Source organism: Nylanderia fulva, unplaced genomic scaffold, assembly GCF_048542155.1.
Source record: "Nylanderia fulva isolate GAGA-0341 unplaced genomic scaffold, ASM4854215v1 Scaffold126, whole genome shotgun sequence".
Taxonomy (NCBI): domain Eukaryota; kingdom Metazoa; phylum Arthropoda; class Insecta; order Hymenoptera; family Formicidae; genus Nylanderia; species Nylanderia fulva.
In genome coordinates this window covers 182848-199439 of record NW_028189475.1, presented here as the reverse complement: position 1 = coordinate 199439, position 16592 = coordinate 182848, and the positions used below count along the sequence as shown (strand labels likewise).

Here is a 16592-nt window from a genome sequence, read left to right as displayed (position 1 = left end):
GAACGGTCCACGATGGCTTCAGAAACCATCAATGCGTGGCCGATTCTGAATGTCTCAGCTCCGCTCGACTCTGTCACCGATCAGCAGGTGTCGGTGGAAAGAAGACGGCCTGTGACGCTCCATGTTCAAGAGGCCGAGGGTTGGGAACTCCCATATAGGTTCTCCACTTGGACCAAGCTTGTCCGCGTGACTGCCTATATGAATCGCTTTATTCATCGTGTAAAAGAAAAGAGCGCGTCTCGCTCCCAACAATCCCCCTTTCTGAACGCCGACGAGTTTAGGAGGGCGGAACTCTTCTGGTTGCGCTATCTGCAACAGAGATTCTTCGAACGGGAAACGCGCTCACTAAAGAATAACGGCACCATACCGCATTCGAGCTCGTTGAGCAGATTGAGTCCTTTTCTAGGAGAGGACTCTTTACTCCGTCTTGGCGGGCGGTTGACGAATTCCGCGCTCAGCTATGACGAGCAACATCCCATAATAATTCCGAAACATCACTTATCCGATCTCTTAATTGATCGCGCTCATAAATCCACGCTCCACGGGGGAACACAGCTAGTACTCCGTGTGCTGCGTCAGCGATACTGGATCATTGGAGGCCGCAGCTCAGTAAAGGCGCACATTCGAAAATGTGTAGTCTGCACTCGTCAAGCGGCTAAATTGTCTTCTCAGTTCATGGGCGACCTTCCAGCCGCTCGTGTCACCCCTTCGGCGCCTTTTACTCATTGTGGGATTGATTACGCCGGCCCACTCCACGTAATTTCATACGTCGGCAGAGGGCAAAAGGCCAGAAAGGTATATATCGCTCTGTTTGTTTGTCTTGCTACAAGGGCGATTCACCTCGAATTAGTGGAAGATTACTCCACGCCCGGCTTTCTTGCAGCCTATCAGAGGTTCGCTAGCCGAAGAGGTCTGCCGCGTCACATGTATAGCGACAACGGCACAAATTTTCATGGAGCCAACCACGAACTCCATCGACACTTTCAATCCTTATCGAAGGATGCTGAATTGCGAAACGCGCTCGCAGGCGACGGAGTGAACTGGCATTTCATTCCCTCCGCCGCTCCACATTTCGGCGGCCTTTAGGAGGCCGGAGTCAAGAGCCTTAAAACGCATCTGAGGCGCGCTGTTGGTTCCCACACACTTTCGAGGGCTGAACTCGCGACGCTTCTATGTAAAATAGAAGCGTGCCTTAACTCGCGACCAATCGCTCCGCTTAGTGACGACCCGGGTGACTTGTCGGCGCTCACCCCGGGTCACTTTCTGATTGGACGGCCCCTCGTAGCCGTTCCGGAGGAATCGGTACTCGCGATCGACCCGCGTAGGCTCTCGCGATGGCAACTAGTCCGTGCCATGCAGGAAACCGTGTGGCGTGCCTGGTCACAGGATTATTTACATTCGCTTCAACAGCGAAACAAGTGGTGCAAGCAGTCTCCTAACTTCGCAATAGGCGAGTTAGTATTAGTTAAAAGTCCCGTGCTCCCTCCGAGCAAATGGGAGCTTGCCCGAGTACAGCAGATCCATCCTGGATCTGATGGACTCGTTCGAGTTGTGACCATACGCACCGCACGGTCCACATTGAAACGACCTATTGCGCAATTATGCCGACTGCCAATACGTGATAACTCTAACGCGTCCGCAACGGATAAAGCCGCTAACTTGTAAGAGTTATGTAATCTTCGAGACGACTTTCTCAGCGCGAGTCGTCTTCACCTGTATGTTTTGTAATCATCTTCCTCGACGATTCGTTCCCGCTTCGTTTAACTTTATTTCGCATTCGTTCGCATACGAGGCGGGCGGTATGTTGAAGATTCGTTCTTCGGATCGAATCTTCGAGGACGATCGAATTTTCTAGAATGTTTTTTGTTAAATTCCTTAGTGTTTACGCCAAGGAAACACGTGAAACCAACGTGTACACTCGCCGCTAATTGGCGTGTGTACATCGCCTGATTTTCCGATGGTCCAATCGAGGACCCCGATCGGCTGCCGCCCTACGCGAGCTCCGAAATTCGCGCGGCCCTCGAGTCAGTCCTCGAGAGAGCGAGCGCCGAGAAACATAAGTCTAGGTACGCGACGAACTTGTAGAAAGTGAATAAACTAAATTAAACCGTTTCAAAACGCGTACAATTATTTGATCACGTTAACCCGGCATCCTACAACGTTAAATCTTATACAATATCTATTACAAAGGGCTGCCGACAATGGGGGGGGGGTTGCGTTTCTTCTCTTCATACGTTTATGTTTATAAACAAAAGATAAACAATATCTATTACAAAAGGGCTGCCGACAATTGGGGGAAGGGGGGGGGGTTGCGTTTCTTCTCCTCATACGTTATCTGTATATTTCTAAGAAATATAATCAAATTCTAAGAAGGGCCACCGCTTGGCATGCGCCGACAATCAAGGGGGTTGCGTTTCTTCCCCCATACGTTATCTGTATATTTCTAAGAAATATAATTAAATTCTAAGAAGGGCCGCTTGGATCCGAGCGCCGACAATCAGTTCTCTGAAAATCTAAGATAATCAAATTTTAAGAAGGGCCACCGCTTGGCATACGCCGACAATCAAGGGGGTTGATACATGATCTATACGTATATTTCTAAGAAATACCAGCGCCGATAACCAGCGGCTGCAGGAATTTATAAACAAAACAAGCGCCGAAAATTTACGTCATCTAAATTTTTCTCGTTCGTACGTTGACGAACAAAGGGTTGATTGGGATATATAACGATGCCGCTGCCGGGCCATAGTACCACTGGCGAGCGCACGCTTTCCTCAAGGAAAAATAGCTGTGAGAAAAAAGTTTAGTGTGCAATTAAAGTAGTTATTTCTGTGCAGTACAAGTAAATTTTTACAAAATGGAGAGCGCACCGCAAAATCATGCAGAGTGTCATGAGAAGGGGTGTTATAAGACTGCCGAGAGATGGTATAGACATCTCGATGAATGCTATTATGATGAAAAAAAAGATGACCCGTTTGATTTTAAACGTGAAGCGGTGACTTCAGTTGTGCAATTCGTAAGAAATCGCGAACTTGGTGTGCAAAAACCGCATACAAGTGATGTTGCCTATTTCCTGGAAATTCACGAAGACATTTTAAGAGTGATTGGTGGGTTATCCAAATGCACCAGATCGTCTAAACGACACAAGCGAGTCGCATGTTATCAGCGTCGCTACAAAAATTGCGCAGAATATTTTACTGTGGACAACCTTTATTTTGCCGACATGGATATGCCTTCACCATCGGTATCATGCAAAACACAATCATCTGATTATGATTCGGACCAAGAAATAGAGGAGTCAGATAGGAGAGAACCGTCACCACCGCCATCGTCGTCATCGTCATCATCGCCAGATTTCTTGTCGGCAGCCTATTTATCTTTTCTGTGATAAAATAGGTGTACAATATATGCGAAGAGTATAGCAGTGTTTATGAGATAAGTTTTATCACGCGTGAAAGAGAGGATTGTAGTAAATGTGTCAAGACATATTTTCACGAGGTATAAACAAAACAATAATCAACTGCTGCAGCGGCTGCTCTTTTACGACCAATCATCTTTCTTTCTGAGATAAGTTCGATCGCATGTGAAGCACAAAGGGCTGAACGAAATATATATATTGAGGACCTATGCGCTCTCAAAAATCATCCAGTCTAGGATTTGACAGCACCCTGACCAGTCCGTGAAAAAAGTCTAGTGGCTATACTTATTTACGGAAGTGCGGAAAAAATTCATTGACTTGTATCATAATTGTGCAAACGCGTGTTGAAAAAAAAATGGAAAGACATTGCGATCAACGTTTCTGATGACGAGATGGAGGTCATCACGATCTCCGACAGCGACAGCGAGAGCGACGCCGAGATGTACGACCCTGTGTACGACAGGGAGGTGAATATCATCTTAGATGATATAGAAGAAATGGAGGGTGATGTCATACCCATTGTTGAGCAAGAAGAAGCAGAAGAAGAAGAGGAGGAAGAAGATTTGCATGACGATGGGTACGAAAGCGAAAACGCTGTTCGGGAGTCGTGCCACTCGCGTACGTTAGATGTACGAGCAGTTGCATCCCTCGACGAAGAAACATGGGTATGCGTTATAACAGCATACGTCTCACCAGGAGGGTCAGTGAAAATCTGCATTCCCTGTTTCATGAGAAACAGGGAAAGATTCGCAGCAACTACATTAACGCACAGGCACGTGACAATGCGGTACAGGGATGTACCGCATCTTTATTGCATCGATTGTTTAGAAAGAGTGTTCGTACTCTTCCTGGCCAACTTGTGCCCAATCTGTCAAGGCTGTAAGTATATATATATATTAAAATACCAAAAAATCTATAAAATAGTATAATAATTTATTATATTTCTATGTGCAGATGCCGAGACACAGTCTGACAGCGATGGTTAACGCGACCCCCTCTCTCGCAGTCGCAGCAGGCCCGCTGGCTCTCTCTCGCCGCTACCTCGAGCCGCCGGCTCTCTCTTGCCGCAGGCCCGAGCCGAATTTCTCTCGCCTCCGACGGCTTTTTTTTATATATATATTTTATATAATTTTATATAATTTTATATATTATTTATATGTTTATTTTACATAATTTTGATTTCATATATCTTTTTTATATTTGTATCTTTTTATAATTTTATAAATTTTATATTATAAATAATTACACACACACACACACACACACACACACACAAATTTTGTAAATTTACACATATTTTATAGATTAAAAAAAATATTATTATCAAATGAGTGTATTTATTTTAGATTAAAATGTCCTCCTTACCTCTTGTTCCCTTTTAAATTATAAGTAAATATAAAGAAATTATTAAAATTTATTTTAAAAGCTCTCTCTTTTTCTCTCTCTCTCCTTCACATTTCTCTCGCGTCTTATTTCGACGTCTCTCTCTCAAAACTCGTATGTCTCTTTTTCTCTCACGCGATATCTCTCTCTCTTTTGCATCTTCTCTCACTGTCTCTCTCTCGCGCTGTCGCCGCTGCGGCTCGTTTTCTCTCTCGCATATGCACGGAAGAGCGCGCGCCTCTCCACGTGTCCCTCGCATGGATGCGACCCGCCGGCTCTCTCGAACGTGAGATGTAAACATTCGACACTTGGAATGTTTTTTGAAATAGATATAGTTCTTTGTGAAGATTTTTTAAGTGGGGTACAGCCTGTGGAGAGCAGGGCTGTCTCTGCAATCATAAAGTTTCGAACGGTCCTCAACGAAGTGTCGGGACATTACAACGAAAATGGTAGTGCTTTTTAAGTGCAAAAATATTAATTAATAGTGGAGAAAAAAATATATTAATAATAATATTTTTTTGTAGTTTGCCCTCTGTATTATTTGTTGTTGGGTGATTAAGGACCTCGTTTATGATATATTAAGGGATGCAGAATGGGAAAATCATTCAGATGACGACTTTGAAGAATGGATAGGGGATGACGAATGGGACGGTAAGAATAAAATTTATAATATTGTATTATATTTTTTAAATGAATAATGTTATGTTTACATTTCAATAATGGTTCCAGATATGTGTGATTGGGATTGGGACCCATATATAAGAGACGATGACGGCGATTTCTATGATTGGGGTCTGGTGTGGCTGTTCGAGCCGGAACCTGTACCTGTGTATGAAAATTGGGACGGTAAGAATAAAATTTATAATATTGTATTATATATTTAAATTAATAATTGTTATATTTTTAAATTAATAATTGTTATGTTTACAGATGAACCATACGTTCCAATAATGGTTCCAGAGATGTTGGATTGGGACGCATATCGAAGCTGATTGGGGTCTGGTGCAGCTTTTCACTCTACCAGACCCGTATGATGTTAGGCCTCAGCCTACACCGCCGCCACGCCGTCGCCGTCACCGCCGCCGTCACCGCCGCAATCACCGCCGCAATCACCGCCGCCGTCACCGTCGCCACCCCAATCGTCCATAATGTAAACTATTTTATTTTTTTATTTTTCATTTATATCCTTATTTTTATATATTTTATATTTTATATTTTTCTATTTTCTATTTTTCTATTTTTTAATTTTTTATTTTTATATTTTTTCATTTTTAATTTTACACACACACACACACAAATGTAAATGTACACATATTTTATAGATTAAAAAAAATATTATTATCAAATGAGTGTATTTATTTTAGATTAAAATGTCTTCCTTACCTCTTGTTCCCTTTGAAATTATAAGTAAATATATAAAGAAATTATTAAAAATTATTTTAAAAACTCTCTCTTTTTCTCTCTCTCTCTCCTTCACATTTCTTCGCATCTTATTTCGACGTCTCTCTCTCAAAACTCGTATGTCTCTTTTTCTCTCTCTCGCGTACGTCTCTCGCTGCAGCCCGTCTTCTTTCTCTCTCTCTCGCGTACGTCTCTCGCTGCAGCCCGTCTTCTTTCTCTCTCTCTCGCGTACGTCTCTCGCTGCAGCCCGTCTTCTTTCTCTCTCTCGCGTACGTCTCTCGCTGCAGCCCGTCTTCTTTCTCTCTCTCGCGTCTTAATTCGCCGTCTCTCTCTCGCCGCGAGCCGCCGAATCTCTCTCTCTCGCCGCCACATCCGATTTCTCTCTCGCGCGCTGTCTCTTTCTTTTCTAGTGGTTGCTCTCTCGCAAAGTATGTAACGGGTGGCGCGCAAATAAAGTACACCATGATATACATATAAGTATTTATTTGTCTTATATTTAATACATAATTATATATAAAGTTTTATTACATATTAAAAACTAAATAAAGCCACCAGCTCGCAATCGACAAGTTGGTGCATGTCGAAGGCGTTGCTAGCGCGTATCGCATTCGGCAATTCTCTCGCATTCGTTACAGTGGATGCAATATTGGAGAATTGCGTATGTTTGATATCAACCGTTGCGATGAGCCTCGTCAATCGATCGAACATTATTTCGATGCATGAATCGAGATCGAACATACGACGTAACGTCGATTCGACCATCATCATGCGCACGTCCGCCGATTCGAGACTTATGAGCTTGGTGTCGTTTATCTTGTGAAAACGTACTGTTAGCGGCCCGACACTTATGAAGTTATACACATCGTTGTTGAGAGAGTCATTGTTCAAATAATTTTGAATAGTGTGACGTTGCTCGTAGAGTCCTTTCCACGTTTCGAGAGATAGTATTAGCTGTTTTCCCCGATGATCTCCTATGGCGATCTCCACGTAACTCGGCGGATCCACTCTGATGCCGATTTCGAGGAATTTGAATTCCGTGGTCGAATGCGTATCGTCTTCCAAGTATACGAACCGCACGAGACTCCAGCGAAACGCTGTAAAAAAATTAGGAAAAAAAAAATTAAAACTAAATTAGGAAAAAAAGAAATTATAACTCATAAAAAAATATAAAAATAGAAAAAATATAAAATATATAAAATAGAAAAAGTTATACTTACTCGTCGCATTTCTTCTCGCACGTTTCATCGCGTCTCGGCATGTAGTAATTCATGCTGCTGCTTTTTTGGTGCAGAATATTTTTCTCGAGGGTATTAAAAAGTGAACCACCAGTCAGAACAGTCGACGAGAGACTGATCGTACAAAAGTACTAATAATCGAGTAACACTCATTTTTAAAATATTAGGAGAAGGGGATTCCTAGAAATATATATCTGGAGGGGGAATAAAGAGAAATATTTAAAAGTAGTGGGGATAAAAAATTAAATATTAGGAGAAAGGAATTCTTAGAATTATATATCTGGAGGGGAACAAAGAGAAATATTTAATTTAAAAATATTAGGAGAAAGGATTTCTTAGAAATATATATCTGGTGAGGGAGAGAAATAACAAAGAAAATAGTATGTAAACGATATGTTTATTCAAAAAAACGGATGATCGTCGGATCCAAGCCTGGATTTTGCGGCCGACCACCAATTGAATAATTTAAATACATTTTGTAACGCACAATTTTTTACATGTTTATTACATCGTAGAGTATATGTGGGATTTAACTTATTTAATGCAGGTACATCTTCATATATGGCATCCAAGGTCTCAATGGTGAAACCGCTGCTCGCATCGTCCATTATTTCGGCCAGCCATTCTCGCTTTTCGAGTCCTTTTACATACACAAGAGAGTACTCTTCATCGTCTTCTTGCTCATTTATGCCAACGATAGCTGCCGTAATCAAGCGCTGAGCCATGCCGTATGGAACATTTCCATCCTCCCATTGTAAGCTGTGATGATGTTGAGTTAGCCACGAGGCCTGACGCCTTTCCGACTTTTTATAAGCACGCTCCATGGCACAGGGCATGCGAAGAAATAGTGCGACAGGATATATCCTCTCTCAGGATTCCGCTCCTTTACGATAAATCGTTTGTTTAGTATAAATCCTTGCAGGTCCCGACACGTTGTGCGGACCTGATCTCTCTATGGGCGAGTCAGTCGAGAGGTTTACTTCCAACATCAAACATCCTCACATCATCTTGATAGTATCTCCTCCTCCCCCTCTTTCAAAAAACGGCCCCTTATTTGTGTAAACATTTTAGGTGATTTTGGCGCACAAGCGTTGTTCAACGGGTTGTACGGGTCACACGATCGTGTATAATGAGAGTCCGCAGTGGGTGTGTTTTAGGCATGTTTTTTCCCTTACAACCAAATTCCCATCTCACATCCACCGTCTAGTCTTCTGATCGATCTGGTGATGAAAAACGTTAATTTAATGGCTGCCAAACCTTCTAAATGTGTAGGAAAATTCCCATTTTTACATTTCCTTAAAAGTCCAAATTTTGCTCTCGCTCTTATTAACAAGTAATTCGCATTAATCCATTGTTTAAAATAATCTGCGGTTATTCTTCCAAAAACTCTATGAATAAAATTAAAATTAAAATAGTAATCAGTCCGTTTTGTGTTAAATTGACGCCTTAATAACTGTTAATAAGTAGCAAAATTATCAAGAAGAACGATGATAGGTAAGCATACTACCAATTGTAGGGGATACATATTATAATTTGGACATGCGTTGATCGGTAATTTTTTTATAAATCGCAGCGCCTACGGAACGGGTTAATTTCTCGCATATTAACGATGAAACTATCCGAGATCTGAACAAAATCAGGGATCATATCGAGGCGAACATTGTTGGACAGGACGGATTGAAACACGCGTTAATTACTCAAAAACTCTTGATTCTGAATAACTATAATTAAATTTCGATATTATGTGAATTGTAAGAATTTATATTTCAATAATTATACTGAAGAAGACCGCGTGCGGTCGAAACGTTTATAGAATGATTGTAATTTGCGTTAGTTTTAATATAATGACTGTAGTTTTATAATTTATACATGTAATAAATGGTAGTTGACTGAACATCTCGAATATTCAGCTCGATAAGTTGGCCTTATATTTATCACTTTGTTTTCAATATACGAGCGACAATTGTATTAATTTATAGATAAAAGAAAATTAAAAAAATATAAAATATATAAAAGATACAAAAAAGTTATACTTACTCATCGCATTTCTTCTCGCACGTTTCTTCATGTCTCGGCATGTAGTAATTCATGCTGCTGCTGCTTCTTTGAACCGAGGGTATTAAAAAGTGAACCGTCAGTTAGAACGGTCGACGAAAGACTGATTGTATAATAAGGTACTAATAATCGAGTAACGGTCATTTTTAAAATATTAGGAGAGGGGGATTCTTAGAAATATATCTGGAGGGAAAGAACAAAGTAGAAATATTTAAAATATTAGGAGAGGGGGATTCTTAGAAATATATCTGGAGGGAAAGACAAATTATTAAAAGTAGTGGAGGTAAAAGAAATTCTTAGAAATACGATTGCGTGAGAAATTTTTAAAAGTAGTGGGGGTAAAAGGAATTCTTGGAAATATCTGGTTAGGAAAAATAACAAAGAGAATAGTATGTAAATAATATGTTTATTCAAAAAACGGATGATTGTCGCGATTAGCCGACCACCAATTGAATAATTTAAATACATTTTGTAACGCGCAATTTTTTACATGTTTATTACATCGTAAAGTATATGTGGGATCTAATTTATTTAATGCAGGCACATCTTCATATATGGCATCCAAGGTCTCAATCATGAAACCGCTGCACACATCGTCCACTATTTCGGCAAGCCACTCTCGCTTTTCGAGTCCTTTTACATACACGAGAGAGGACTCTTCCTCCTCGTCTTGTTCATTTATGCCATTGATAGCTGCCGTGATCAAGCGCTGAGCCATGCAGTATGGAACATTTCCATCCTCCCATTGCAAGCTGTGATGATGCTGAGTTATCCATGAGGCCTGGCGCCTTTCCGACTTTATAAGCACGCTCCACGGCACAGGGCATGCGAAAAAATAGTGCGACATGATATATCCTCTTCTCAGGATTGCCGCTTCCTTCACGATAAATCGCTTGTTTAGGATAAATCCTTGCAGGTCAACAAACGTTGGTGCGGACATGATCTCTTCGATGTGAGTCAGTCGAGAGGTATTACTTCACTAACATCAGACATCTCGCATCATCATGATTATGTATCCTCCTCCTCCTCCCCTCTCTCACGCGCGTAGTTGTGTAAACATTTTTAGGTGATTTTGCGCACAACGTTGGTCAACGGGTTGTACTGGATCACGCGATCGTGCATGATGAGGCAGTACGCAGTGGTATTATTAGGTATATTCTCCTTACACTCAAATTTCAATCTCACATCCACCGTTGCGCTCTTGACCGATTCGTTTTGTCGAGAACAATCGATAATCACAAACGGCCCGTTTTGTAAAAACCGTGTGATGGTGAGGCTCGGCTCGAGATACTCGTATCCGTAATAATTTTTGCAGAAACGCGCATACGTGTCATACAGAATCGACCATCTGTTTCTATCGAAATCCAGATTCATGTCGTCGTACGGATAACATTCCGAGTTCAGATAGAGTTTCACGTTGGTTAATTTACAGTTGTCGAATCGACTCGTATCCTCGGACATGACATTTTTACGCCCTGTCTGCAGAGCAAAAATTACATATCGCGGCTTCTCCAGTTGAGTCGCGGTCTTAATGGCCCACGAATGCTTGGTCGTACGCTGCAATAGCGGAAATTCGTATAGATCCCACGAGCGGAAACCCATGCTGAGGTAACGTCCGCTTTCCAGAGCGCGCAGCATCGACAGCTTCTTAATCTCGCTCAACAACACGTGTGGCATTCGCCATTGTATCTTGAATATGTTGATCACAGGCTCCAGTGCAGAATTTCCATACAGACAATTATTGTCGTTGCGCGCTCGTATTAGAATCAACTCATGACGCGCATTAATAACCACGCGTTTGTAATCCTCGCAAAATCCCAGCAACATGTGCAGCGGTACGCAAAAATTAAAGTATCCATTCACAGTAGTCGGGCTATCCCAGCCTGCATTTCGCATAATCACGCTTCTATCGGATGACATTGTTGCATAGTTTTTCAGCAGACTTGTTATTCCCACATTTCTGTTGCGATCAATCTCCACACCATCGAGCTCGTAGCGAATTTCTTCAAACATGAATGCGACGCAATTATTTCCCAGCATCACATTGGATCCCTCAATTGGATGAGTTATCCGCAGTTCAACCTCGATGTAGAGGAAACTCTCATACGGCAACGTATATAAATCCTGTTGTTGTATGGGTATTCTTATCTCGTCGCTGTATCCAAATGTTGTGTTGGCAAACGGGTTGTATGTGTGAGTCTCAATCTTGACGATGCGATCGTCAAAGACTGGCTCTTCCTCGATGTTGAGAATCTCAGTCATTGATCAGATGGCGCGCACCGCAAATCCCAAAAATTGTAAAAACGCAACGTTTGACGAGGTGAGTCTCTTCTTCGCGGTTGATTTGATATTAGCGAATGATGTTGCTGCTGGTCTGATTGTGTTCTTCGTGTCTTTATTCAACACGAGCATCCCGTCGCACGAGGGTGGCCCGCCGTCGTACGTGCAATCTAATTGTTATCTCTTCACCTCGAAAATCGAGCAATCGTCCCTCCTGATCAGTAACGCGTAACACTAAATCAGTAATGCTTCGTACGAAGACCGGCAGGTAAATGATCTGCGCCGGCGTTTCCGATATCTTATATCCTGGTGGTACCCTCGGTGAAAATTCGTGTATCGTGTGAACGAGTTTATCGTTGCTGTATGCACCCGCGGTCACGTTACACTCTATGCGGATAATGTTCACGTTGATAATATTAATCGCCATGATTTGTGCCATTTTCGCGGTTGCAGTAAACGATTCGAGAATCCCAGCAGTGATCCAATGTTGTTGGGCATGCTAAAGTTTATTCTGTAGGCACACTTGATCTCGCTTCTCATCGTATTGTAATTAGCGCGGAGCACGATTGGGTAATCTTCATCGTCGACACCTTTATCACTAACAGCATTATGTTTTCGGGAAAGTGCGCGTTTCAAAAATTCATGTATCGCTTGCAGCTCGTACGATCCCTCGGGAATCGTAATTTCCGCATCGTCTGTGCCGTAGTAAAATTTATTATTCGAGGAATTCACATTCGATATAGTGTGATAAGTTTCAAAATCAGTCAGACCGAGCTCGTAGTCCGCGTCGCTCAAATCTATGGGCGGAAAGTAGGTCGCCGCGAGGACGCTACTCTTCCCAGTGAATGTTAGTGTTAGCGACATGTTGACAAAACTGAGTTAAATAACGCAATGTCAGTCTTTAAATTCGCTGCAAGTTGAACTAAAATTCAATTTCTCGGAGAAACTGCAAGCACAATTGTCCACAGATACTCTGATCATACGTTTGATAAGAGGTGTAATTGTATTTCAATTTCGGCACGTTTAAATATCGCACCAATTCCTCGGGTGGTCGAAGATTGCCAAAACTGTCGAAATAGATTGCGCGATTTCCCCTTTTTGCATACGCCACCCAATGAGTGCCAGGACCGTCTGTGCTGTCCAGATTGACGATACCGCTCTCATTTTCTCGTGCGCCATTTATCGGTAAATTATTGCGCATAAATACACCTTTAAAATATGGAATGTGCATACGTTTTGCAAGTTGTAGCAATTGCACATTTGTAGTTACACCTTGCGGCATTTTTAACGTTTTTTTGACGTTTTTTTTTTCCTCGCTCCTCGTCCATATTTGTAAGGGGCGAGATACAGTCCGCGGCCTTCCATGGCGCGATTGTGGCGTAGTATCTCTTGCAACTGACGTTGCGCGGCTTTATTGTCGTTTACCGCTTTTGCTACGCCAGCCGCTCCGCCGACCAGGGATCCGAGCGCGCCCAGCATTGGTAAAATCGGCAAAAATCCGCCTCGTTTCGCTGCCGAAAGTACCCTCCTCCTCTTCTTCGTCCTCTTCTTCAAGCCCATGCCGAGCTTCGTCTTGGCTTTCATCGCTGCCCAGACAACTGCGGCCGCGGCTCTCTCACCGAGACTCGAGTTTTTCGCGACGATGCGAGTTTTCGCTTTCTCGGCGAGTACCTTACCCGCCGCGTGTCTCTCGGTGAGTTCGCTGCTCCGAGAGTACGCTATATCGTGTTCACGGCACGCCGCGTCCAATGGGTTGACACCTTGATCACCTCTAGCCAATCGCTTTTCCAAACGAGTTCCCGGGCCGCAAAATTGATAGCCGGGAATATGAAGCTCGACCGGAAGTGCGTTTATCGCACGATTTAATACACCTGTGCCTATTTTCGTTGACATCCGTTGCAATCTCTAGACATTACTGAGCAAAGCGCGAGTTCGCGCAGCTATAAATAGGCGGACGTTGGAGGTCAAATCGGGAGTGAGAAAATGCAATTCGTGCGACAACCTCTGACGATACGAGTGATGAATTACGACGACAGAGTACGCTGCAGCGTGAACGAAGGTGTGCGCAAACACGGTACGATGCTACCGACAACTATACGCGCGATCGTTTGCGGCCCCTCGAATTGCGGTAAAACCAACGTGTTGATAAGCCTGCTGGAAAGTCCGCACGGTGTGCGTTTCGAGAACGTGTACGTGTACTCTAAATCGCTGCAACAGCCGAAATATCGCTATTTGGAAGATTTATTGACGCCGATTGACGAAATCGGCTACTTTACATTCTCCAATAACAGTGACGTCATTCTACCGAGCGAGGCATGTCCAAATTCAATTTTTGTCTTTGATGACGTGGCATGCGACAAGCAAGATACGATAAGAGAGTACTTCTCAATAGGGCGCCACTCGAACATCGACTGCTTCTATCTCTGTCAGACATACGCGAGAATACCGAAACATCTTATACGCGACAACGCAAACCTGCTAATCCTATTTAAACAGGACGCCACCAATTTGAAGCACGTGTACAACGATCACGTGAATACCGACATGTCGTATGAGGAGTTCGGGGAGTTATGTCGTACATGTTGGCAACAAAAGTATGGATTTCTAGTGATAGACAAGGACAGCTCGCTTACGAACGGGCGATACAGAAAAGGATTTAACGAGTTCGCGATACCGCGGAGCCATTAGTCGTCGACAGCACTCTCTAGAGTTTAGGATGGCTGATAATATTCGCGAGCGTAAAAAGGTTGCCATGGAGATTGCGAAGACAGCCGAATCGATCCGCAAGAAACACCGCGCTCTGAAGACCGGAAAGATCGATGATGATATCGCCGTCAAGACTCACTTTAAACTTATTATCGAGCCGCTACAAAAGATTGTCGACAATTTTGGTAAAAAACGAGCCTAACACCGACGACGACGACGATGACGGTGTGAAGATCGAGACACGGTATGAGGGGGAGACACCGAAAAAGAGAAAACATAAAACTATCAAGCGATATAAAGAGGAGGAATTGAAAAAGAGAAAATATGATATTTCGAAGCCATTGGACGCTTCACTGGCGACAACATCTACACCGATAAGCGTACTACCTGTGATACCCAAAGCACTCGTAGACGAAAATGTTTTCGAAACCACGCATAACCCGCCCGAAATATCCCTTCAACACTGGTTAAGATCGTCGGAAGGTCGACAAATGATGCGAAAAGATTGGGGGCCATTAGGACAAAAGTACATGGACGCTCTCCTCGGTGCTGATCAGAAGAAAGAAATTGATAATGTATACGGAGTCTACTTCGGCGAGAATGAAATGCGGCTCGGCAGCAAGCGATTCGCGATTGACAAAAATGACAATATAATCATAGGCGACACGCGGTACATTGGAACGCCCGGATTGTACGAGTTGATCTTCAAGAAAAGACCCGATTACCAGGAGGACGATTTGCAAAAATACAAGCCCATATTATTGGCGACAAACGTGCATAAACGCAATTTTGATGCGCAAGGTCGTGTGAAGGGTAGCAAGGGGGACAAGTACAAATATATAATCGCACCGTTGACGCGGGTGGAGAGCCCAAAATCTGGCATGGGAATGCCTCGCGCTATGACGCTAACCGACAATAAGATTGATTACGTGCACTGGGACGACCCTAACGAGCTAGTGGATCGCCTACGATTGCTCGACGCTTTGCGCCAAGCTGGCAACAACGCGCATGACAACGAGATCCTGTCGATCATCGAGGAACTGCGGGAAGCGGGCATTATTATAAATTAAACAAGGGTTCCGACAATCTATTCAGTCCATCGCGTGACACTCTACAAAGCATTGCAAAAAAATGTCTATCAATAAATTTGGATTATTCGAGAGGAGAATTGATACAACCGGCGATCATTGGCACACATTGATGAGAAGATGTGTGCGTAAAAACGCTCTATGTCGCGTCGCTACAGATTATGACGCAAGATCGCGCAAGATTCTCCGTGTAGCGCAACCTAAGGCGGATACCGATGCCGTCAACAAATTGTACCTGGAAGAGTGCTTTAAAACATTGATGGTCCAACAGAAAGAGTTAGATGAGAAGCTGGCTGCGTTAGAGAAGGATGAGCGTTGGAGACTGCGATAAAAGAACTTTTGCGTGCGCCAAACACTACCTCAGACATCTAATGAGCGGTTGGCTCAGAAACGTCTATCAAACAAACGTCTAGAAGAAGGGATTCTCGAGTGGTTACGATCGACGTGCTACCAAACAACAATGAGTGGTATCAGTGACCGACCCGGAAGCAGCAGCTGTGAACGACCCGGAAGCAGCAGTGAACGACCTGGAAACGGTGGTGAACGCGACCGCTACGATCGAGGTTACGATCATGTCAAACAGGGTTGCGAACGAGGCTACGAACAAGTCCTTAAAGGTTACATACAAGGCTATTACCAACTCAGTAAGGGTTGCGAACAGGTCAGGGACGGTTACGATCGATTCAAAAGCGGCTGCGAACGGATCAGAAACGACTGTGAAAAAGGCTGCAAACGAGTCAAAGACGATTTTCGAATGGGTCAAGGACGGGAGTGAACTACGCTATAACGACTACCTAACCCGAAAGAACCCCGAAACAACGTGGCACGAACGTGAACGAACCCCGAAAGAACCCCGAAACAACGTGAACAAACCCCGAAACAACCTCGAAACAACGTGAACGAACCCCGAAACAACGTAAACGAACCCCGAAACAACGTGAAAGAACCCCGAAACAACGTGAAAGAACCCCGAAACAACGTGAACGAACCTCAAAACAACGTGAACGAACCCCGAAACAACGTGGC

At 43.4% G+C, this 16592-nt stretch overlaps 2 protein-coding genes across 2 annotated transcripts; both read left to right on the top strand.

The window, feature by feature from the left end:
- The first annotated feature begins 12 nt into the window (after positions 1-12).
- On the top strand, positions 13-1086 carry LOC146724556 (uncharacterized). Its single transcript, XM_085479637.1, has one exon. The coding sequence runs from the start codon at positions 13-15 to the stop codon at positions 1084-1086; it is 1074 nt and encodes a 357-aa protein (XP_085335763.1).
- Positions 1087-14488: 13402 nt separating this feature from the next.
- On the top strand, positions 14489-15548 carry LOC146724555 (uncharacterized). The gene is made up of 2 exons (XM_085479636.1): positions 14489-14663; positions 14890-15548. The coding sequence occupies exons 1-2, from the start codon at positions 14489-14491 to the stop codon at positions 15546-15548; spliced, it is 834 nt and encodes a 277-aa protein (XP_085335762.1).
- The last annotated feature ends 1044 nt before the right edge of the window (positions 15549-16592 follow it).